At 36.4% G+C, this 25,462-nt stretch overlaps 2 protein-coding genes across 2 annotated transcripts; one reads left to right on the top strand and one right to left on the bottom strand.

Annotated features, from left to right (window-relative positions):
- LOC147541598 (putative glycosyltransferase STELLO2) lies at positions 1 to 5,763 on the top strand. Its single transcript, XM_086636909.1, has 3 exons — positions 1 to 1,793; positions 4,288 to 4,414; positions 5,051 to 5,763. The coding sequence occupies exons 1-3, from the start codon at positions 64 to 66 to the stop codon at positions 5,522 to 5,524; spliced, it is 2,331 nt and encodes a 776-aa protein (XP_086493035.1). The 5' UTR covers positions 1 to 63; the 3' UTR covers positions 5,525 to 5,763.
- A 9,586-nt stretch (positions 5,764 to 15,349) lies between these two features.
- On the bottom strand, positions 15,350 to 17,243 carry LOC147541597 (uncharacterized). Its single transcript, XM_086637476.1, has 2 exons — positions 16,454 to 17,243; positions 15,350 to 15,593 (listed from the first exon to the last, which is right to left on the bottom strand). The coding sequence occupies exons 1-2, from the start codon at positions 17,162 to 17,164 to the stop codon at positions 15,474 to 15,476; spliced, it is 831 nt and encodes a 276-aa protein (XP_086493602.1). The 5' UTR covers positions 17,165 to 17,243; the 3' UTR covers positions 15,350 to 15,473.
- Positions 17,244 to 25,462: the final 8,219 nt, after the last annotated feature.

Below are 25,462 nucleotides of genomic sequence, written 5' to 3'. Positions count from 1 at the left end.
AAGAAGAAGAAGATTGAGTAAGTGGGTTTTTAGGTTTGTTCTTGTTGGATTCAATCAGATGCCATGATGTTGGTTCAAGATCGTTTATCACCAAAATCATCAAAACCACTTCTTAGAACAAATTCAAATTCAACCTCAAATCAATATCCATCATCACATATACTCTCTCAAGTTCGTTTCTCTGAATCTAAAAGTCTTGATTTCTCAACTTGGGTATCTGAAAATCTCTACAAAATCGTATCAATTCTTCTCCTTCTAGTTACCGTCGTTGCCCTATTTTTCCTCCGTAATGTTGGCGATACGGCCGCTCTTCTCTGTTTTGAATCAACCTCTAAACAACTTCAGAAAATCTCATTCCCTCAAATTGATTGGAATTCAATCCCATCTATAACTGATAAAGTAACTCCATACGCTTCTTTTCGATCTGAAAAATGGATCATTGTTTCCGTTTCAACTCACCCTACCGATTCCCTTCGTAATCTTGTTAAGATTAAGGGTTGGCAAGTTCTTGCTATTGCTACTTCAGAAACACCTTCAGATTGGAATCTAAAAGGTGCAATTTTTATCTCATTAGAAGAACAAGCAAAATTAGGGTTTCGAATTTTAGAATATCTTCCTTACCATTCTTATATTAGAAAAAATGTTGGATATCTTTTTGCAATTCAACATGGTGCCAAAAAAATCTTTGATGCTGATGATCGTGGGGATGTCATTGATGGAGATTTGGGTAAACATTTTGATTTGGAATTGGTTGGGGAAGGTGCAAGACAACAGACTATCTTGCAGTACAGCCATGAAAACCCTAATCGAACTGTTGTTAATCCATACATTCATTTTGGGCAACGTTCCGTATGGCCAAGGGGTCTACCATTAGAGAATGTAGGAGAATTAGGGCATGAAGAATTCTACACTGAATTATATGGTGGTAAGCAATTCATCCAACAAGGTATTTCCAATGGCCTCCCTGATGTTGATTCCATTTTCTATTTAACTCGAAAAGCTAGTCTTGAATCGTTAGACATCAGATTCGACGAAAGTGCTCCAAAAGTAGCATTGCCACAAGGTATGATGGTGCCGATGAATTCATTCAATACAATTTTCCATTCTTCTGCATTTTGGTCATTGATGCTTCCAGTTTCTGTTAGTACTATGGCTTCTGATATACTTAGGGGTTATTGGGGACAGAGGCTTTTGTGGGAAATTGGGGGTTTCGTCGTAGTTTATCCTCCTACGGTCCATCGATATGATAGAGTTGAGGGATACCCATTTTTAGAAGAGAAGGATCTTCATGTAAATGTGGGTCGTCTCACTAAATTTTTGGTTCAATGGAGATCTGGAAAACATAGACTGTTCGAGAAGATCTTAGAGTTAAGTTATGCAATGGCAGAGGAAAAGTTTTGGAGTGAGCTAGATGTTAAGTTTACAGCTGCTTGGCTTCAAGATCTGATGGCTGTTGGGTATCTGCAACCTAGGCTCATGTCATTAGAATTGGATAGACCACGAGCTACAATTGGTCATGGAGATCGGATGGAATTTATCCCTCAGAAGTTACCATCCGTCCATCTTGGGGTCGAGGAAGTAGGGACAGTAAATTATGAGATAGGGAACTTGATTAGATTGAGAAAGAACTTCGGAAATGTTGTGCTAATCATGTTCTGTAGTAGGCCTGTTGAGCGCGTTGCTCTGGAGTGGAGATTGCTTTATGGTAGGATATTCAAGACTGTGGTTATACTCTCTGAGCACAGCAATTTAGAACTTGCTGTTGAACGTGCCAAGTTGGATCAAGTTTACAAGTAAGTTCCCAACTTTGAGATTAATTTCTTCATTTATCGAATTGCTAAGTAGTATAAGAATTGAATGAATAACCTTTGAGCTTGATGACTGTTGTTATGGCTTCTTTCTTCTCTGTAGTCTAATGTCAGTTTCCCTAGGTTTCAATGTTTTAGTTTGTTTGTTAAAAATTTGTAGATGTATGAGGAAGATTTAGTATGTTATGTAGCATCATTTATGCGACACTTGTTTTGCAATGTCTAGTCATTATGGAGCGTTAGGGTTAGAAAATAGAAGTAGGAAAGCCCTGTCCCCCGGTTACAGTAGATTTTTGTCCAAGTAGATCATCTTTTATCATGCCAAACTATTGAACCTTGTCTTAGGCTTGTGCCTTGGCCAAACCCAAACGATGGAGTCTCGTGCCAAATTAGATTTTGTCACGCCTCATAATGGAGTCTAATCTTGCACGACGTCATCTTTAGATGAAGTTACGGGGGAGATATCCTAAATTAATGTCTATACTTAAGGCGAACCTTTTCAGAAATGGTGTCTGAATTTATATGATGTACTTCGTTATGCTCATACATGTAACTTGACCGAATTAAATTGGTCCTATGATGATCTTGATGTGAACGCATAGGCAGACACAACTAATGCGATTTGCGCTTGAGAATAATCTTTTAGTTCTTTAACTAGAATCAAGTCTAAAGTGGAACAGAGTTGGTATTCGACTAAAATACCCAGGATAGCAGATAAAGCTCTTAACATTGAAAAAAAAGCTAACAGAATAGATATCATCAAAGAATTATCTGAAATTTGTAATAGGGGCTCTTTAGACAGATAACTCCATAAGAAAAGAGTCTGAAATGCAATAAAGGTCCTTATAACTTGCAATCTAGTCCTAATACCCTTGGACTCTTTTTGGACATAAGATGATAAGATATCCAAAAGGCAAGTCATGACCTGTCTAAAAACTCTCGTTACGAGAATTTTGAAATTTGTAAGAAATAGGAACAAATCTTAAACTTGCCAACAAGAGATGAAACTTGGAAAAAACTAACGTAGAAGGGAAAAGTCACTAATGTAGGACACTTGTTAATTTTAGGAAGTGCAAAGGTAGTTAAATGATTGCATCTGTACGATGCCGTTTGAGTCATTTTCCTTTTCCATATATTTAATGACCAACATAGAGTATATATGAAATATTGGGTAGACTCAAAATCTTGTGAATCATTTTGAATCTTTTTAGAAGCTACACTTTCTCAAACAATTGTAAGTTCCATCGTGCATGGTATGGCATTGAGTACAATTTCCCTGGTTGGTCCACTGGTACAAAAATCTCGGAATCCGTATAAGTTAGTGTTCGAATAGTCGAGCTCCTCATAACCCGGGGAAACTAGCTTGACTAGTCATTCACATTAAGAACATAAAAGGATTGGCACTCTATGAAGATGGTTCCCAAGAGGCTTCAACACCCTGTAGGCTTGGTTCCCGGGTAGAGTTAGTAATGTGCCATGTAGGCAGAACCAGATTGGGGCAGGTTATATTATAGGGTATGGCCTCAATTTTGTTGATGTTAGTCCCATGCTTACGGTGATTCTGTGGCAAATGCCCCAGATCCGGTGGAAGTCTTGCACATCGTCAATTTTAGGCTTGGTTCCGAAAGTGTGGAAACCTCGAAAATTGAAGAAAATACCTGGTTACTATTTATTATTCATCCACAGTTGTGGTTGCCTCAACCTTCAGAGTGCAATTCCTTAGTTTATTAGTAATCAATACTTGCCTGGCAAAATGAAAATTACAACAATTACATAAAAAGCTTTTCTCGACACATATATGTCCATCTTGTATAGCTAAAGCAGGGGAGGAGTTTCAATCTTTTGTGGATTTTATGTAATTGTTTTGTTGTAATGTTCACAAGCAGATGTCTAATCTGCCTCTGCTCCTTAATTCCTAGATTCTTTTGGCTTGGGACTGTTGTACGTATCTTTTTTTCTGCTAAGTCAATTAACAGAAATTGTGCACTAATAGAGTAGCAATATTTCTTGGACTTTATTTTTAGTTGTCATTGCGCAATGCAAATTGGAAATATTGAGAAAGTTTCAAATACCGTTTATAGAACATGTAACAGTTGTTTCTTTACAAAGAACTATATCGCTACTCTAGTGTGCAGTAGAGTTGTTTAATGTTTCGTGAAATATCAAATTCAAACTATAACATCCTTGAGGGTTAGAATCATGATATGAAAGAATACCATACTTAATTCTTCTAGGCCATGGTTTACTTATAAGCAGAACTTTTTTTTTTTATAATAACTATAGGCTAGCCCCCCGCAAACTTGAAATCCTGGTTCCGCCCCTGGTCGGTTCTCGCTCTTAAAATTATACAGTAATTAATGAATGGTGTAATCCCGTAAGTGGTTTCTATTCCACTTGGGGGGTTGACACTTGGAATCTGAAATTACATTACTGTTCTTAATTACTGGAATTTGCCAACATTTTTCTTTTGCCTTCACAGGTATTTGCCAAAGATATTTGACCGTTTTGCGAGCGCGGAAGGTTTTCTTTTCCTCCAAGATGATACTGTTCTTAATTACTGGAATTTGCTTGAAGCAGACAAGATTAAGCTTTGGATCACTGACAAGGTAATACATATTTCTTTTTTATTTGAGAAAGAGCTACAAATAGCATCAAAAGCATCGGTATTTTATTGAAGTTCACTCTAGATCAAAATTTAAATTCGTCTTTCCTTTGTTTCACCTTACTTGTTCATCGACAACTTGGTTAATCCATGGGCATGGAAGACTTTCGGTCGGGCATTTCGGGCTCCAAAATATGAAGAACATTAGAGTTTTTGGGGCAGGCTCGGGCCATGAGCACTTCAAAAACAGGCAAAATTAAAAGAAAAACATAATTTATTTATCATTTTTTATACCATTTATAAGTAACTTATAGGATTAGTTATACGTAACCAACTCAAACCTACTCTCATTTACCTCTTAATCTCTTTGGCGGTAAAGGCTTAATGGGTTAAGGCGGTCACTTATAAAATTGTATAAGTACCTGAAACTATCTAAAAACTAGACCTTGTATCCGATGACTACTATATCTAAACTCTCTAATCAACTGGGGCAATTAATTAGGTCATATGCTCAGGCTATGTTTTCGGGTAAGCCTCTTTAAATGTGTTGCCCATGGGTAGCCCATTCGATTTTATTCTTGTGGATCTTGAAGGCTGAATATCCTGTTTTCTCTAACAAGACCTTTAATATACTATCCAGGTACCCAATTCTTGGACTACTGTTTCAACTAAGGGTGATAACTCGGCCTGGTTCTTAAAACAAGCAGATATGGTGAAGAAAGCAGTGGATACAATGCCCGTTCATTTTCAGGTCAGTTATAAGGAAAGCACGACCGATTTGCAGGACCTAACAGTTGGCAGTTCTGAGATTTTCTACATTCCTCGACGATTTGTATCAGATTTTGTAGAGTTGGTGGGTCTTGTGGGGGATGTGAAAATCCATCACAAGGTTGCCATACCCATGTTCTTTAAGGCCATGGATTCGCCAAATAATTTCGATTCAGTTCTTGGAAAAATGATATACAAGACAGAAACGGCATCCAGTAATATCTCAAGCATTTATTCGTCTCACGTACCGGCAGTACATCCATGTAATGTGTCAGATGAGCCTGACTTCATAAGATTGATTAGAGTCATGGCTGTGGGTGATCCTCTTCTAATGGAACTTGTTTGAGTACTCATTGAGGTTCTTATAGTTAATGAAAAAAAAACATGTACCACATTGTTGACACTGTAACTCTGTTAACTCTGCTATTCCCTTTTATCTTTACAGTTATTTTTTTTAGAGAGAGAAAGCGGTTTTTTTTCTTTTTCTTCTTTCATTTTTGTGTAGATTTATGTTGTATGAGTCATTTAATTGTTTGGGCAGATTCACTAGTTAATGAAAAAAACATGTATCATCTTGTTCACTGAGATCTGGTTGTCCTCTTCAATCCATATATGGTGTGTTTGGATGGCGGAATCATGAATCCGCGGATTCATGAGTCCTTGGGATTCATGATTCCACGGATTCATGAATCCTAGTAATATTTTTTGGCTTGTTTGGCAACTAAGAATCCTATGATTTATTATTATTTGAGTATTTTTAAAAGTCTTTAGAAAAAATATGATTTTTGAAAAAAATAATGATTTTGAAAAAAAATAATGATTTTGTAGAAAGAAATATTTTTTTTGTTGATTTTAAGTTTGAAATTTAGGTTCATTAATCCAAAATCCTAGCAAATCCTAGGGGGTAAGGTGGGATTTTGGTCCAATACAATTTTTGGAATTAGGAATCCTTAGGATTCAAGAGTCCTAGGATTCTTGGTAGCCAAACAGACCAAGGATTCATGATTCCTACCAAATTCCACTTTTGATAGGAATCCTACTTAGGAATCCTGCAACCAAACACACCAATAGTTCTTTTCAGAGAAATATTTTCCTTCTTCTGTTATGATCTGTGTTTGAACAATTTTATGGGAAGTTATATATGCCCACATCTTACCCAAACAAATGTTTGGTCTGTTCCATGGTTCAATTTGAGGTTTGTCTCTCTCTAGTTTACTCATTAAATTGAGTTTTTGTAGGTAATCGAGATAGCCTGACTAAATTTTGAGTTGTCACTCTACCTGTTCCGTTAAATGAAATTAGAGTGACTGACTATACTCAAACCAGAATAACCCCTTCTCTAATTATTAGAGACATCGACAACGTTATTGTCGAGGTGATAATCAATTATCTTTCCTTAAGACATTTTATTATAACAGTTTAAGAGTTGTGTGCATATCTCCCAAGATCCAACGACTTCTTTTTCAGGGTTGCGATGACACTTCACAGTTCTGAAAGTGGGCCAAACTTCATAAGCACATGAACTCTTTGACTTCTTCTAACTTGACCTTCTTGACTCCTGACTTGATTTCTAAAGGCCAACGCTTTGGGGAAAGCTAAATAGTTTTCGGGGTGTGAAATTTTAAAGGGAATATGCAAAATTTTGAAAAGTTTCCGGGGAAACATATTTTATGGGGAATATGGTTCAAAATAAAAAAACTCTCCCCCTCACCTCCCTCCACCTCACCTCACCTCCCTCCACCTCATCTTCTCTCTCTCTTCTCCGATAGGTCGCCGGCCGGAAAATTTTTCCGGCCGGCGACCATGAAATTTTGTTTTTTTTTTCTCTCACATCTCTCTCTCTCTAAACTCCGGCGAAGGGGGTTTCCCTTCGCCGGAGTTTAGAGAGAGAGAGAGATGTGAGAGAAATTTTTTTTTTTTTTTCATGGTCGCTGGCCGGAAAATTTTCCGGCCGGCGACCTATCGGAGAAGAGAGAAAGAAGATGAGGTGGAGAGAGAAGATGAGGTGGAGGGAGAGAAGTGAGGTGGAGAGAGAGAGCTGAGGTGGAGAAGCTATTTTGCTTTCTTCCTAAATAAAATTGTCAAACAAAATTGACCAATTTTTGACCAAGTCTTCACACTCCGGAAACTATTTAGCTTTCCCCAAAGCGCTGGCTTTTCTAAATTATTCCCTACTTGGTTTCGAGAAAACTCTTGACTTCAGTTTTGTCTTCAAGACACAATAAGATGCACCACACTTAAGTTCTTGATTTGTAGAATGCTCTTGATTCCAAATTTTTAGATACACTAGAATGACATTGATTCTAGATTTTAAACATACTAGAAAGCTCTTAATTCTAGATCCTAGACATATTAAAAACTCATAATTCTACATCCTAAATACGAGACATACTAGAATGCTTCAGATTTCATGTCTTCTGAATCAAGGTTTGTCTTCGAAACACATGAAAATCTTACTATATTAACAAAGGAGAGATATAATGGAATGAATAAAGGTAGTGGTTTTTATAGATTTCGAATGGTGGGTACAAAAGAGGTGCATCTGATGAGTTTTAGTGGCTTTTGGGAGTTATTTGGTGACTTTTCAGGCATTGTAAGTAGTGATAACAATTACGACCATTACACCGGTAGAGATCATGCGAATGAACGCCGTTTGTTAGATCTGAGGGCACTATCAAAAGTGTCCCGAAGAAAGCAGCACCACAGTCGTTGATCTGGGCGCTTCGGGAGCTTCTAGAAGGTTGCCTGGAGAGCATCCAACAAGATGAATGTGAGCAAACCGATTTCTTTTGCTCGTTGAACGAGATTCGCTAGATTACGACGGTTCCTTGGTTGCATTTTACCCTAAAGGTAACTGGTCTAGTTTTTTTTAGTCCCTAATTTAATCGATTTTTGTCCAAACTTCAAACATGACAATCTCATTCATCCAGAATCGATTTGAGCAACTCTTGGCTCTAAAGTTAAGAGTTTGACGAGACGAATGCAATGGATGCTCGATTTCTAAGTTTGAGGAGTCGGACTGCGCCAAAATTGGTTTCGATTTCAACAACCCCCCATATTAATGAATATTCGAGGTTTACTATAATGCAAACTTACTAGGATGACACGCTGACCCTAAAAGAGTTCATATGCAAAACGATGCAGCGGTCTTTCGACTTTGAACCTTTCCTAGTGATTAGTCTACAAGGACAACAATTGTGGCGCTCTAAGCCTTAGAAGTTGTTGGTGTTATGACTTATGTATGTATATATATATATATATATATATATATATATATATATATATATATATATATGTAAATATATAGTTTAGTAAGGGGTAATATAGTCAATGTAGAATGTTTCCATTTATCTAGGGTATTTTCTCTTGTAAGAAACTAGTTAGAACATGATAATGAAAGAGTTCTACTTTTCTTCACTTCTTTTTAAATCTAGATCTACAACATGGTATCAGAGCAACAAATGAAGTGAATCTACACTTGGTAATCTCGTTTTTCTCTCTTTAGATCTCTTATTTAGGGTTTCAAAAACATTGGACTTTCTCTCTCTAGATCCCACTCGTTTTTTTGGCCAAATCTCCCCTATTTCAGCTCGTTTTTTGCTTGGATTTACTAGGATTCCACTGGATTTAGGGTTGTTAGGGTCTACTCTTTGTTCTATTTGCTGTTTGCACTTAAGTAACCTACTATTTGCACTCAATTTGGGCTTCAAACTACTATTTTGCTGCTGCTGGATCTGCTGTTTCATAAGTGATATCAAGTGTGATTTGAATCTACTTTACTTGCTTGTTAGTTGAACTCAAAGTCATCATATTGTTAGTATACCTTGTTACTTGGTCACTTTATAATGGATGAAAAATCGGGACCGATACTTTATGGATCGATGATTGCCATAAAACTTAATGGTCACAATTACCTTCAATGGTCAAAGGCTATTAGTGTGTTTCTTAAAGCTCGTAGAAAGTGGTCGCATATTTCATCGACCCCACCAATTGATTCGAAGGAACTAGAGTTGTGGGAAGAAGATGAAGCTCAGATTATGACGTGGTTATGGAATAGTTTGGAGAAGGAGATATTTGAAACCGTAAATTGCTTGAACTCGGCAAAGGAAATTTGGGATAGTCTCAAAGAATCGTACTCATCAGATAAAAACATCACTCGTACATATGAACTATTTCAAAGTATCTTCACCATTGAGCAAGGTGAAAGATCAGTTGGTGAGTATTTTTCTGAACTTAAGGGCTTGTGGGAGGAGTTAAATGTTTATCAACCTCTCACCAATGACATTGAGACTCAACGAAGGCAACGCGAAGAATTTCGAGTCTCCAAATTCTTGTCAGGACTAAGTCCTAACTTAGCTCATATTGGCTCACGAATTCTGTCAGATAAGGATATACCTACAGCTAGTGAGGCATTTGCTCGTATTCAACGTGTTATTCGTCAGGAGCCCACTATTAGATCTGACTGTGCTGCCTTGGTATCTTATGTTGAACAAACTAGTTATGCTCGTGGAAAACAAGGTGGATCCTCAACACCTGGACGGACGACAATTCGTGCTCCGTCTGTAGGTCGTGGTCGAGGGCGAGGCCTCAAACATTGCACCAACTGTGGTCGTAAGAACCACACTGTTGATTATTGTTGGGCATTACATGGAAAACCAGTATGGGCTAATCATGCCACTACTGAAGAGGGTAATTTCAAAGTAATTGAGGCTAGTTCCGATCAAGTAACTCTCTCTAGAGAGGAATACGAGTCTATGATTGAAAAGATGCGCGTGCTTGATCCCTCTCCATCCTCTTCCGCTGCTGCTCTCTTGGCCTCAGGTAATACTTGTCCTCAGTCTATTTCTTCTACTCCATGGGTAATCGATTCGGGTGCATCTGATCACATGACAGGTAATCCTACCCTTTTACAAAACCTCAAAGCCAATATAACTCCTTCCTTTGTTACGTTGGTTGACGACACCAAATCACAAGTTAGTGGTATTGGAGCCGTTTTCTCCTCCTCTAAAATCAATCTCTCTACTGTTCTATATATACCTCAATTTCCTGTTAGTCTCTTATCCGTTAGTAAACTTACCAAACTACTTCAATGTTCTATAACCTTCTATCCTGAATATTGTGTTTTTCAGGATCTAAAGACGAAGAAGACGATTGGTGGAGGATTTGAGAAGAATGGTCTCTACTATTTCCAACCGATTGAGTCAACTGCTTTGCACACCTCTTTTGTTCCTTTTCAATGGCATTGCAGATTAGGGCATCCTTCAGCTGACAATTTACGTCTTTTGGTTCCTGATTTACCACCTTTCTCTTCTCTTGATTGTGAAACCTGTGAACTCAGTAAACATCATAGATCAAGTTACTCTCCTCGACTTAATAGTCATAGACTTCGACCTTTTGAACTCATACATTCTGATATTTGGGGTCCTAGTAGGACAACTGGCTTTTGTGGGGCTAAATATTTTGTTACCTTTATTGATGATTATTCTCGAATGACTTGGCTATATATTTTAAGTGATCGTTCTCAATTGTTTACTATTTTCCAATCCTTTTATGCTGAAATAACAAATCAGTTTGATGCTAAAGTGTTAGTCTTTCGTTCTGACAATGCACAAGAATACAAATGTGGTGAATTGTCCCAATTCTTAAAATCGAAGGGAATAATTCACCAAACTTCTTGTGTAGCTACACCACAACAAAATGGTCGAGCAGAACGAAAGAATGGTCCCATTATTGCTATTGCTCGTGCTCTTTTACTGCAGATGAATGTTCCAAAACTTTACTGGGGAGATGCTGTTATGACTGCAGTTTATCTTTTAAACCGTATGCCTTCTCGTGTGTTGCAAGGTAAATCTCCCTTTCAACTTTTATTTCCGAATGATGAGATGTTTTCCATTCCTCCTAAAGTTTTTGGTTGTGTCTGTTTTGTTCATAATATGAGTCCTGGTCGTGATAAACTGGATCCTCGTGCATATAAATGTATTTTCTTGGGGTATTCTCGTACTCAAAAAGGTTATAGGTGTTATAGTCCTACATTGAGAAAACATTTTGTTAGTGCAGATGTTTCATTTTTTGAACATGTTCCTTATTTTTCGAAAGAATGTAACTCTTTAGCTACAATTCCTAGTGAAAATGTAGTTGTTCCTCATCCTGTTTTTGAACCTGTTTCACCGTCCACTGATCCCCAACCTCCACCACCCTCGAGTATCCCCCCAACCATGACACCCTCGACTGATATCGTGTATACTCGTCGGCCACGACAAGCGATTGTTCCTTCATGTGAGACTATTAACGCCATCTCACCTCCTTCACCATTGCCTTCTTCGTCTGCGGATCCGCCTCTTTATACTGATCTTGATAAGCCCATCGCCCTTCGTAAAGGTAAGCGTTCTTGTCCCAAATATCCTATATCTCTCTATGTTTCTCTTGATAATGTCTCGCCATCTTTTCGTGCATTTTCTACTTCTTTATCCTCGGTTACTGTCCCTAAGTGTTACAGAGAGGCTCTTGGACACCCTGGTTGGAAGAAGGCCATGGAGGAGGAAATGGACGCGTTGAATTTGAATCATACTTGGTCGCTCGTCTCACGATCAAATGATGCTAAGGTAGTTGGATGTCGATGGGTATTTACTCTGAAACATAACCCAGATGGATCAGTTAGTCGTTTGAAAGCACGTTTAGTAGCAAAAGGGTTCACTCAAACTTATGGCATTGATTACGATGAAATCTTTTCTCCAGTTGCTAAGCTTAACTCCATCCGAGTTCTTATTTCCCTAGCAGCAAATTTGCAGTGGCCTCTTCATCAACTTGATGTGAAGAATGCTTTTCTTCATGGAGATCTTATGGAAACTGTATATATGGCGCAACCTCCTGGTTTCGAGTCCTCTAAAGACTTAGTGTGTCATTTGCAGAAATCTATTTATGGACTTAAACAGTCTCCTCGGGCATGGTTTGATAAATTTAGTACTATAGTTACTTCTCATGGGATGATCCGAAGCCATGCCGATCACTCTCTCTTTTATAAGAAGACTTCTCGAGGTATTGTTATCTTACTCGTTTATGTTGATGATATTGTCGTCACAGGGAGTGATGACGAAGGTATTCAGATTCTGAAACAACATTTAGCCACTCATTTTTGTACAAAGGACTTGGGTAACCTCAAATATTTTCTTGGTATCGAAGTTGCTCGCTCGAAGCTTGGCATTAACTTGTCGCAAAGGAAATATGTTTTGGATCTTTTGGAGGAAGCGGGTTACTTGGATTGCAAACCCGTCAACTCTCCTATGGATCTGAATTCTAAACTTTGTCCCGAAGTTGGAGAACCACTTGCAGACCCTGAAATGTATAGAAGACTTGTCGGGAAACTGATCTATCTGACTATCACGCGATCGGATATAGCTTATGCTGTGAGTATTGTTAGCCAATTCATGACTGCCCCTCGTGGTCCTCATCTAGAGGCAGTGATTCGGATACTCAAATATCTTAAAGGAGCACCTGGTCGTGGTTTACTGTATCGTCCCAATGGACACTTGAACATTGAAGGGTACACGGATGCAGATTGGGCAGGATCTCCATCTGATAGGCGCTCCACAACAGGGTATTGTACTTTTGTTGGGGGTAACCTAGTTGCTTGGAAGAGTAAAAAGCAATCTGTTGTTGCTCGGTCTAGTGCAGAAGCAGAGTACCGTGCTATGGCACATACCACATGTGAGCTTGTATGGCTGAGATCTTTTCTAGCTGAACTTGGCTACTCGTCTTCAAGCGCAACTCCTCTTTATTGTGATAACCAAGCTGCTATTCATATCGCAAGTAATCCTGTCTTTCATGAGCGTACTAAGCACATCGAAGTAGATTGTCACTTTATTCGGTCCAAACTCCAAACTAAAGAGATATGCACCCCTTTTGTTTCTTCTGCTAATCAACTCGCAGATATGTTCACAAAGGCTCTTCCCAAGAGTCAATTAGAAAGTATATGTAACAAGCTTGGAGTTTCGAACATCTACTCTCCAGCTTGAGGGGGGGTGTTGGTGTTATGACTTTTGTATGTATATATATATATATGTAAATATATAGTTTAGTAAGGGGTAATATAGTCAATGTAGAATGTTTCCATTTATCTAGGGTATTTTCTCTTGTAAGAAACTAGTTAGAACATGATAATTAAAGAGTTCTACTTTTCTTCACTTCTTTTTAAATCTAGATCTACAACAGAAGTTATCAAAATTGTCCCATTTAGGCACCTCATGCCCAAGCCCCATAGGTATGAGATTTTGTTCTTGGCGAAGGCTCCACGAGCCCACCCAAAACGCATCGACACTTACTAGGTTTGAGCATTCAACTATAACGAAGGTTCCGGACACTCTCGCGAGTGATGTGGGTCTATCACAATCTCTCACCCTCAACGAAGAACTGTCATTGGCTCTAATACCACTTATGACACCCCAAAACTTAGTAGTTGGATATTGTCCCAGTTCACAGGTACGACGTCCTGTTCTTGGCGAAGGCTTCACAAGCCCACCCAAAAGGTCTTGACACTTTTTAAGCTTGAGTATTCACCTATAGTCAGGCTCCGGACTTCTCGCGAGCGATTTAGGACTATCACAACAATGAACTATAAGTCTTGACTAAGTCCTATAAATTGTAAACCAATATTGACATCACACAACTAATCCTTGCTTACTTAGGTTCTCGGTTGTGTTCATTTTGGACCTGAACAATCCATGTTTCGTGTGTGCTCCTGAGAAGTCGACCTAGATGACCTTCCCATAAAATTGACACTAACTTACACTCATATAGGCTATCCATAATAAAGTATCATGTTATACTTCACATTTTAATCAAGTTCTAAGTTTTCGGATTTATCAAAAGCTCATTGTTTGACCTCTCAATCCATGCAACACTCATTTCAGGCTAGGAATGAGAAAGAGATAAGTTTGTCAACTGTTACGTCGAGGTATAATATAACTTCAGTTTCCATTTGAACTTAGTTCCAAGGAACTCATGTAATCTAGTTAAAGTTTCATCATGCCTTTCCTAAACCTTTTTTTCTTTTGAGAAGAAACATTACATTAAGAAGACAAATACATAGTTTAAGCCAATTTCAGAGTAATCCAAGAGAAAAGACCAAAAAATGTCTTTCCTAAACTTTTTTAGGTATTTTATCCCCATGATGCAATTTTAACTCTCTAGTTCACCTTACTTTACACGGATCCGCTAGGTAATGTCAGGATTCAATGAAGGGTTAATTTTTCCAACATGATATACTAGGAGTCGAAGAATATATTTTTTTTGTGGTCCTAAACCTAATATTGAACATATTTTTGTCACATCAAAATTTCTAAGATTTTTCTCATCCATGCTTATTGAGAGTTATCGAAGATAGCACGACAAAACTTTGAGTGGCAACGTAAGGCTCAATTCAGGTTTATGGTGTTTTCTCCGCATACTTACCCACCAACCAACCAACCTATCTTATCACCTGGTGGTTTAACTTTTAAGATCTAGTTATTAGACTCACAAATTAGCTTTTGGTCCAAAAAGTACCACTGAATAAGAAAAATCTACGTCAGAAAACAAATTAGTTTAATATGTGAGGTTTGGAGTTAAATTGTCAGGTTCAGGTTAAGTTGGGATGTGATAATGTCACGTCTCCAATGGTAAAAATATAACCTGCATGGTCGAGCTCACATGGTAATGTAAGGTGCCCATTGATTTTGTCAAGTGCACATGGCTATGTTAGGCGCATATGGGTTATATCACGATAAAAATATATTAAATTATGTACATGTCATTTCAGAATATATTGTACATGAATTTATGTAGTGTGCAAAATACTAGATAAAAGGGACAACATTTGAAAATGTATTTCTACCCAGATTCAAAATACTATGCAAAATAGTAGATAAAGGAAAAGACATTTGGAAATGTACTGTGCATCGATGAAATATGACGTTTTGCACAATACATTAGGGGTGTACAAAAGAAAATTTTGTTTTGTACAAATTTTTATGTATTGGACCAAACAACATTTTCTGAGGCAAAAGTTTGTTTTACATTACTTTTTTTTTTTTCAGTCCGAACCTGACGTTTTGGATCTGCCGCTTACTCTTTTTCTAGCTCAGACCTTTTAGCCCAATCACACACGAAATAGAAGATAAAACTTAACAGTGGTTAGTTAACATGCAACAATGAAGCATTTTTTTTCCTCATTAATTTTTAAGTCTCTACATTAGATCTGACCATAAAAAAACCACCAAAAATAGAAATAGATTTTTGGATGAATATTCTTAGATAGTAAATCAGATTTGGTCAAATGATCTCTTTAATGAAGATGATGACCCCAACTTAGGAAGCTTGTGAGCTAATTTTTGTAGTGTTGCTTTCAATAGAGTAGGAGATTTGTCTAGCCCATCACAAACCTATAAACAGAAACACAACAACAGCAACAAAATAATTAATTGCTACTTCACAAACCATTGAGAAAAAGTACAAATATAAAGATCTCTCCAAGAAATTAAGAGTTCACTTTTGTAGCATCTTCTATCAATTTTTTATATCTGTGTGACAGTTCAAATACTTTGGGAACAAAGATTAGAAAAGAGAAAAATAAATTGAAAATGTAATTCTATTTTCTTGTCTAATTACTTTCCAATGTGTTAAACTTATGAAACAAAAAATTAAAAATCTAATTTTAGATCCCTACTAGTAGGGTCACACAATAACAACATACGAGGGTAAAACCCGTGCTCGCTGGACACAGATAATTCTATCAACGTAATCTCAATTTTTATAGAAAAGTTTGAGAAGTGTAATCATAATCATTAAAGAGGGCGTGAAGATAAGTTTGTGAGGTATAATCTCAACCCTTTCAGATAAGTTTGGGAGGTGTAATCTTAACCATTAAAGGAGATGGTATATTGTAAAAAAGGTACCCGGCTACTCCCATTTTATATAGATGTTTGGCAGGCAAAATGTCGACCGATAATTTATAAGGCGCCTGACGTTATTGCTACTAACATCCTTCTAAAGACAATAACATGGGCTCCAACATTATTAACAACCCTGATACAGGGACCGACTAGTATCCCCCGCTAAAATATGTGGTTACACAAAATTTAAAATTCTTTTTTTTCTCGAAATCTTGTCCGGCCAGAAATTTAGGAGATCATAAAAGTCATTTTCTTACTTAAAATAGCAAAAAAGACTTTTCTTGGAAGGTTGAAAATCACAAGAACCAATAAAAGAAAAGAGAGAGAGAGAGATAAAAAGGCTAGCTAACCTTGTTTTCACAATGATGTAGAACTTTATTACCATCACGACAATGAGTTGAACGAAGGATTGCAAGTTGATGAGATTCAATTTCATCTAATAGATCAGATAATAACATAGTTTGTGAAGTAGTACCCTTTTTATCAATAAGTGATACATTAACTCTGTCACCTCTAACTCGAATTGAAACAGAGGATGATGGTTCTGGTTCAATTCTTATATCACAATCATCACTAGTAGTAGTAGTAGTACCATCACCAGAATCAGATAAGGGTTGTATCGAAGAAGATGCGGATAATAGTGAGGTTGTTGTTTTTTTGAAAGAAGAAGAAGAAGAAGAAGAAGGTTTTAAATAATTGTGATTAGTTTTTCGATTTTGTAATGAAGTAAGTCTAGAAGCAGTAATGGGTATGTATTTAATGATTTCATCAAGAATGGCTGATTGTTCTTTACGTACTCTATTTGCATGAGGAAGTAATGAATGAAGAGATAAAAATAATGTTCTCATTGATTTCCTTCTTTCTCTTTCTGCTAATTTATGACGTTCTTTTGGATCTAATCCTCCTCCTAATCCTAATCCTGTTCCTGCTTTAGGAGGAGGAGTAATGTTGGTGACATTATTATTACCTTCTTGGGAAAATAATACTTCTTCTCCTCCTCCTGTTGCAATATTATCTTCTGATCCTACTATCTCATAATCATTCATCCAATCAATCTCCATTTCCAACTCTCTCTCTCTCTCCTCAACTTCCCTTGTTTCTTTCACTAAAATGTATTCCCACTCCACTTTTATACAAGTTGTAGGCACCAAAACAACGTGGTTTAAAGGTGGTATAGTTTTGAGTTAATTCCTATTTGGCCTCCTACTTTGTGATCAGCTTCCTTTATGACCTTTTATTTTTCATAAATTCAAATATGACCATTTTTTTAGTGTAAATGTCATAAGTACCCTAGATCCGTTCGTGATTCCTCTCTCTCTCTCTCTCTAGATCTGTTCTAAAGAGAGAGAGGAAAACAAAAAAATTAGAGAGAGAGAGGAGAGAGAAAATTAATTTTTTTTTGTTTGAAGGTCGCGCCGGCCGGGAAATTGGGCGGTCGGCGACCTTCACAGGTGAAGATGATGAGGTGGCGATAAGATGAGGTGCCAGAGAGAGGCGATGAGATGTAGGAGAGAGAATGATGACTGGTTAACGGTGTTTTAACGGTAACTGAAAAAGGGGCCATCTAAATTTTTTTCATAAAGTTAGGGGCTAGGCAGGAAGCTGGTCACAAAGTTAGGGACTATTTAGAAAATAATTTTTTTTTTTTTTTGTTAAAAGTACCATACATAATTTCTCACAATTAAAAAAAAAACCTATATATATTTATTGTTTTTGATTTACCTCTTTATATCAATCCGGAAATACATGTCATTTTTAAATATTAAATAAAACATTCTTTGTAGAGATTGAAAAAAAATGAAATTAAAATATATTTGTTAAAATTGTTTTTGATCTCCCTTCCTTCTCTACTTTCTTGAGCTTCGTAAAACGTAGCTCTCCACTAATGTCTTCCGTCACCACCAAATACAACCATCACTCACTACAACAATTATGTGATACTCTCACATTGTTCGCAAGAGTGTCTTCAGTCTAGACTTATCGGTGTGCACTCAACTTTAGTAAGTGTATAGACCTTTAGGGTGGTCTCGTAAAACCTTCGCCAAAAACAAAACTTCCGTACCTGTGGATTTAGACTTGGGGTGGCAAAAGTGGAGATAATACCCTAAACTGCTAGCTAACACATCGCTCGCAAGAGTGTCTGGTGTTTGGGCTATAAGTGTATGCTCAAGTTTAGCAAGTGTCCAAACCATTTTGGGTAGGCTCGTAGAGTTTTCGCCAAGAAGAAAATCTCGTACCCGTGTGCTTGGCTTCGAGTAACAAAAGAGGAGACAATATTGTTAATTTGCTAAGCCTTGGGTGTCGCAACTAAATGTTCAATGGTAGTAAATTGTTAAAAGGAGTACAAAATACTTCTTTAATTTATTTTCAACAAAATATGTAGTATTAGATCGAATTTTGCTTCAACCGTTCATTCTCATAATTTCAACTATTTCATGTTGGTGAAAATGACATATTTCGAGCGATATGGTTGACATTGTCCGAAAAAAAAAATCACAAGATAGAATAATTTCATCGATGAAATCATTTTGTTCTAAAATATTTGCATTATGTTTCATTCATCTAAGCTGAAATCTCCTCGCAAATATTTGAAAGAAATTTCATCCCAACTGACTAAGATATAACACAACTATTTGAGAACAACACGATTTCACTAATGAAATCTTTTGGTTTCGTATTCTTATGGAAAATTTCAACCAATTGAGCTGAGATATTCTTGCATTACATGTTTTGCTTTAGGTGTATAAACTTTTTCCTTCTTTTGAGAAATCAACTACGATCTATGTTAGTCGTCACATGACAATGATACATCATGAAGATGTGATGAGCACGATAACCGCTTAATTTAAACCATAATGAAAGCCCGACAACATGAAAGAGGGCTAAAATCTGACAAATTATTATATTATTTACTATATATATTGCCTAAATTACATAGGATAAATCTTGATGACAAACTGCTTCCGCCGAGACTCGATCTCACGACCTCATGGGCTTAAGAGGGATGTCCAACCGCTGCATCAACAGGTGGTGGACGGGTGTATAAAATATAAGCCAAAGGATATTAAAGTGTTGAAGCTTATAAAACACAATCTGTTTAAACAAAAAAAATAATCCGGTATCAACATATTTCTTAAAAGGGTTATTTCCCTAATGGCCCCCTACTTTGTGACCAGCTTCCCGCCTGGCCCCCTACTTTACAAGAAATACCTATATGGCCCCCTTCCGTTATAACACCGTTACTCTCTCTCTTCCATTTCTTTTCTCTCTCCTCCAACATGTTTTCTCTCTCTGCCACCTCGTTAAAACCAGCCACATCATCGTCTTCACCGGCAGGGTCGCCGACCGGCCAAATTTTCTGCCGGCGACCTTCAAATTTTTTTAACTTCGCCGGAGTTTAGAGAGAGAGAGAGGTGAGAGATTTTCAAAAAAAAAAAAATTTATTTTTTTTTTTAGAGAGAGAGAGAAGAAAAAAAAAAATTTGAAGGTCGCCGGCCGGAAATTTGGCCGACCGGCGACCCTGCCGGTGAAGACGATGATGTGGCTGGTTTTAACGAGGTGGCAGAGAGAGAAAACATGTTGGTGGAGAGAGAAAAGAAATGGAAGAGAGAGAGTAACGGTGTTATAACGGAAGGGGGCCATATGGGTATTTCTTGTAAAGTAGGGGGCCATTAGGGAAATAACCCTTCTTAAAACGTTAATTTTTTTTTTTTAAATACAAAATATTGAACAAAAATTTACCACATACTATTACTATGAGTCTTGGTTGCTTTCTTGTTCTTATGAGTCCTCACTTGTGACTACGAGGAAGTTAGAATGAGCTACAATTTTGTAGGTAGAGAAAACCACGTTAAAAATAAAATTGAGAATCCGCGTATACCACTTAATGGTCAATAGGCCGATAGATAACATGGAAAGACACAAAAATTAGGCCTTCAGAAGTAATATTTAAGATTTGTAGTCTAATATGCAAAAATATGTCTAAATAGCAAAATATGTCTAAAGACACAAAAGAGTATCTTTACTTGGACATCTCCTTAACAAAACTAGTTGAAAGACTATGTCCACAAAAAGAATTGTTGTTACATAATTGTTCTAATTTAGATGTACCAATATTGCTTTTTCATCTTACTCAATTACATAGACCACACATCTATGGTTTTAAATAGAATTTGTATTCTCCACGTGTAACATACACGAATTATTAACTTTAAAGGAAGTTTTGGCATTTACCACCCCTCAAAAATAAAAGCTAAATCATTAGAAAAATCCAACAATGACTTATAAAGAAAAATCCAACAATCAGACCCCATGTGCTTGTTTTATGTGCCTGGACATAATTGAGAAACTTGTTCCATTCATTTGGGATGTTATGATGAAAGTTTATACTATCAATTCTCATAAAAAAAAAAATCATTTGAATTTAAATTTTGGTTTTAACCTAAAGATGAAAGTTTTGTTTAAAGTTTAAATATTTGATTCCAAGAAAAGTTAGTTGATTAGCGTTTGAGAAATTACCTTATAACGGATAATCTGTAAATTCTGAATCACAAAAAATGTCGGACTAATATTATGGGGTTTTTAGTATATTAAATAAGAGAGTTGCTAGTTTCTAAACAACCTACCAAGTAAGTTCACTAGTTACCCAAATTCAAATACGATGTCGTTCTCTTTTACTTATCCTTAAACACCAGCAATCCCCTTGTAAATTTTCTTATGCAGTGACTTGTCTTACTAGTAGTCTAAATTGATGAATTGTTTAAGAGTTGCCATTACATAAATATACAATGTTTTAATCCTTTTCTTTAAAAGATTTAGTCCAGTTATACAATATTACTACTTCTCCGGGTGAATTTAGGGTTCAACTAGGCAAACAGTTCTTCAAGTTCAACCCAAACCAACGTCTCAAGGCTAAAGTGGGATGGGCTCAACGATCTACTAAACCAGTTTACCTAAAGGCGTTGCAAAAAGAATCCGCTAAAAGAGCTATTAGCGGGCGAGGCTACTAACTTGCAACGCAAAAAATGAAAACTCTATAGGTGCAAGATATGAAGTAACACTAAACACTACCTCCTTAACGGCAAGCCCCGGTAGCGTTTACGTCTGTTAAGGGGTCTATTTGTTTGAGAAAATGATTGTTTGGGTTTAGAAAATTAACATAATAACTAAAAAAACCAAGATTTTTTCCTATTAAGTAGAAGTTACCAAAATATTATGGGTAATAATAGTTCAAGTTTAGAATAATATTGATAATTACTATTTAGGTCATTTTCTAACTATTTGGTTCCCGAAATACCCTTACAGAAGCAGTATTAGCTTTGATAGTAGATGATAACTTGCACACACAGATGGTATAGTGTGTCATTGCTGAAGCCATTAAATCATCTCTGTGAATCTGTAATGGCAAAAAAAAGCTTACCGTGCATGTAACAAGGTTATAAGGTAGTTGATACTAGAGCATTAAAAGGAAAAGACAAGAAATTCAAAACTAAGGTGGGTGCTTGAATTTGGTGATTAAAAGCTTAACAATTGTAAATACATTTTCCTAACTTACCATCAATACCTCCATTCAACTTAAGAAAGAATTTTGTTTCTAACCAAAATGGTAAAGGTACTGTGGATGATAGGGGAAACCCCAAAAGTTGTTTCCAGCGGCTAAATAATTCAAGATTTAAATGAACTGATTTAATGCATCAAGATTTAATGATCTCATCTTTCTTGATCCTAAGATCTTTTTTCATTTAATTGTAAGACAATGAAAGATGGTGGAAACTAGATTTGTATATGTGGATCAATGTCATTTTTAATGCAGCGCAGATGTTTGATAAAATGACTGAGAGAGACAAACAAGTTCAGATTACACTTATATTAGATTTGGTGGAGATATGGGACAATTAAGCTGGTTGATGTGTGGATTGTGCTTCTAAGAGGGATCTGAATTTGATGAACTTATTATTTTGAACTGTTTAGTTATTGTCCCGATAATTCTCGATTTGCAAATCGAATTTGCAAGATATGCAACTCAAAATTATATTTTACAAAGCTTGCAAATCATGTTTGCAATCTATATTTTGCAAACACAGTTTGCAGTTTACATTATGCAAACATGTGTTTGCAGATCAGATTGTTACAAACACGTTTGCATAACAGATTTTTGCAAACACGTTTGCATAACAGATTTTTGCAAACACGTTTGCATAACAGAATGTTGCAAACACGTTTGCATAAAAACGTAAAGGAAAAAAACGCCGTTTTTTTCTGGGTTTTTTTTTCGAAAAAAAGTATTGAAAGTGGATCTTGTTAGAAAGCTAATGAAAAATCATTTCTAAATATATAATTTTTATTGAAATCCGACATCTCAAACAAAAGTTATATCGATTTAAAGTTTAAAGAAAAATAAAAGAATTTAGTTACACAAAAAGACAAAAAGGGGTATTTTAGTATTTGCACACTTTTTGACCTGAATAATAATTTTCAAATGTTTTGTGCTTTTCTACTCATTTTTAATATTATTTTGACCTTTTTAGAAATTACCTCTATTTGTTTTCTCTCTTCAAATAAAATTTAGTACTTACATATCACTTTAGGGACTTCAAAAAAATTAGGATTATTTTTTAAATAGCCCCCAACTTTATTACCAGCTTCCTGCCTAACCCCTTACTTTATCAAAAATATCCAGATGGCTCTTTATTCAGTTACCGTTATAACTCCGTTAACTAGTCATCACTCTCTCTCCTCCATCTCATCACCTCTCTCTGTCACCTCATCTTCCCGCCACCTCATCGTCTTCATCGGTGAAGGTCGCCGACCGACTAATTTTCCGTCGGCAACCTTCAAACATAAAAAAAAAACATTGGATAAGTCTGGCCGTTCATTTTTGTTGAGAGCTTGATAAAGATCACATCTGACGGCTGGTATAAATCCCTCTTTATGTAAATAAACTCAAAAGGAAAGGTAATAGTGTCATTAATTAATTTTTTTTAAATACTGTTAGGATATCCCTAAAATAACTACTACCCCACTTTCTTCTCATTCTACTTTTCTCTCTCACGATTTCTCCAACAAAGTTCCCACTAAATTAGTTTGTTGTTGGAATCTTTCCACTAAATAAGTTACAATATCTCTCATCAAAAAAAAAAGTTACAATATTCATAGGAAGAATTTGAGAATTTTACAACGTTAGCCAATAAGAAATTCGTAATCTTTCAAATCATCATACTCTTCCAAAATCACAGTGACAATCAGAAATGCAAGTGCATGACCACGATTAAAATGAAAGACCTAGTTCCTTTAATGGTGTAATGATACAAGAATCTTTTAAATTCTGTAAGTTTTAAGATATTTTAGGATTTTGATAAAAAGTATACCATTCTGTGATGAATAAAAAATGAAAATTTTAAACCGGGTTATAATTCAAAGAATGTTTTAAAATCGCCCCATAAATATAAAAAAAAATGAAAATAAAATAACTAGCTCTGTAAATAGCTCTTGAGAACTCTATAAATATTCCTGTTTTTTGTGAATTACAAATATTGAAAAGAAACCATGTCGTACTAGAATTTGTGCAGGTTTGTATAGGTATTTTTGGTTTTTTTTTTTTTTCTTTTTGTTAAAATATATATTTTTGGTCTTGTCAATTCAGAAAAAATTCGGAGTGGATACATAACAGAGAGACTAGCATGTTTGGTAAATTTGGAATACGTATTCTTTTACAAAAACAACAAAATAAATGAGGCTCTTTTGAAACTCATGCATTATTCTTTTTATTTTTCTTTATTTTGTGTACTAAATGGAAGAATAAAGAGGTTCTAAAAAAATACAAACAAAAGAAGATACGGGCACGCGTACCTGGGCCTGTCTGTACACTATATATGCAGTGATAGGGACGAGACATTTAGTCTTTTGGATTCAAGTAAACGAATTCATGCTACGTACCTCGATTCTCTTTTCATACATTATTGGAATCTACATTTTGGTTCGTATATTCTAATTGAGTCCAAATGTATGATCAGCTTCTCACCTAGTCCCCTAAATAAGAAATGTTGAGAAAGTTGGTTTTAATTTTTCAATGTTATCTTCCTTCGTCTTTTTTTGTATGATTTTAGTTTAGTCTTTAATTTTTCTCCCTTCCTACTTTTCATCTTCGTGTCTATTTCTCTAGGAGGACCACCATTAATGAAGGTCCTCGGTAGTGGTGTGAGTTGAATCGTGTGGATTGTCGGACACGGGACACGAGTTGTTTCACTGAAGAAATGGCACCGCACGATACGCTAGCCCCAACGAAATGGAACGACACAGTCTGTGCCCGGCGAGATTTTTGAAACAACAAGAATATCATTGAGTTTGTCGTTGTAGGAACGCAACGCTCTATACCATGCATGGCCCAGAGCATGGCGCTCCTATCCTGGCGGATCTGACGAGATTTAAAAGAAAAGAAAAAGGAAAACCCCCTTCCCCCTTTTTAAAATTCGGACTGAAAGCTGCACGACATGACATGCATCGGCCCAAGAAGGGGAAACGGTATGAGGACCTGGTCCTTATTGAAAAGGACTTGACAACAGTCTATTTTAGATCACTTTCTTTCGTTCTCATTGCATCTGTATTTCTTATCTTTGCACTCTCTACCCTTTACAAAAACAATCTTTCTTCACACATATCACATGGACTTTAATTTTCTTCATGCGCGTTTTATATAATTGCCCTCTCGGAATCTCGTCGGACAAGTTCTTTCGACATTCTCAATGAATGGAACCTATGCTAAGCAAGAGATCTAATTGAGGTACCCATGCTACAACCCAACTTGTCTTTCTAGGGATGGTAGGGTTTGTCATAGTTTTGGCCTCTCTACAGATGATTTCGTCGGTCGCGTGTCTCTCGTTGTGCTGACAGTGGTGAAAGAGTGAACTTGAGACTAGGCTGTTTGTTTTTATTTCTCCTTTTTTTGTTCTAGCGGAGAAGCAGGTTTTGGAGAACCACCCTGATGCAACACTCAGATTTTAGAAATTTTAAGTGTCATATAAGATTTTTAGAATTTTTGTTTGAAATTTTATTCTAACACAAAACTAGATTTGGATCTAAGATGACGTGGCTCCAGTTTAATAGAAATATCTCAAGAGGACACATCAGATCCTAAATTCGTATATACCACTATCCCTATCTGATATCCAAAATATATTTACACCAATATCTGTATCCTAATTTTCAGATATATTTCAAAAACGAATGCACTTCGGATACAGATTCAGCTATCTGTTAACATGCCCAGTGAAACCAGTGCCAATATCCTAGTAAAAATTGAAGACTGATTCAGTTATCATGTTTTGTTCCATTTCTAATATCTGCATTTTATGGGGAAAAGG

The sequence above is a fragment of the Eschscholzia californica genome, unplaced genomic scaffold (assembly GCF_041429995.1).
Source record: "Eschscholzia californica isolate CP2 unplaced genomic scaffold, dmEscCali1.0.p SCAF_4, whole genome shotgun sequence".
In the NCBI taxonomy this organism is placed as follows: Eukaryota; Viridiplantae; Streptophyta; class Magnoliopsida; order Ranunculales; family Papaveraceae; genus Eschscholzia; species Eschscholzia californica.
The sequence above is the reverse complement of the archived record's forward strand: the minus strand, read 5'-3'. Positions and strand labels throughout refer to the sequence as shown.

Bases quoted from the DNA above. Each gene is read 5' to 3' on its own strand.
- LOC147541598 (XM_086636909.1), top strand. From the start codon at position 64: ATGATGTTGGTTCAAGATCGTTTATCACCAAAATCATCAAAACCACTT. The intron at 1,794-4,287 runs GTAAGTTCCCAA...TTGCCTTCACAG, and splicing joins AAGTTGGATCAAGTTTACAA to GTATTTGCCAAAGATATTTG. The intron at 4,415-5,050 runs GTAATACATATT...TATACTATCCAG, and splicing joins AGCTTTGGATCACTGACAAG to GTACCCAATTCTTGGACTAC.
- LOC147541597 (XM_086637476.1), bottom strand. From the start codon at position 17,164: ATGGAGATTGATTGGATGAATGATTATGAGATAGTAGGATCAGAAGAT. The intron at 15,594-16,453 runs GTTAGCTAGCCT...TTCTGTTTATAG, and splicing joins TACATCATTGTGAAAACAAG to GTTTGTGATGGGCTAGACAA.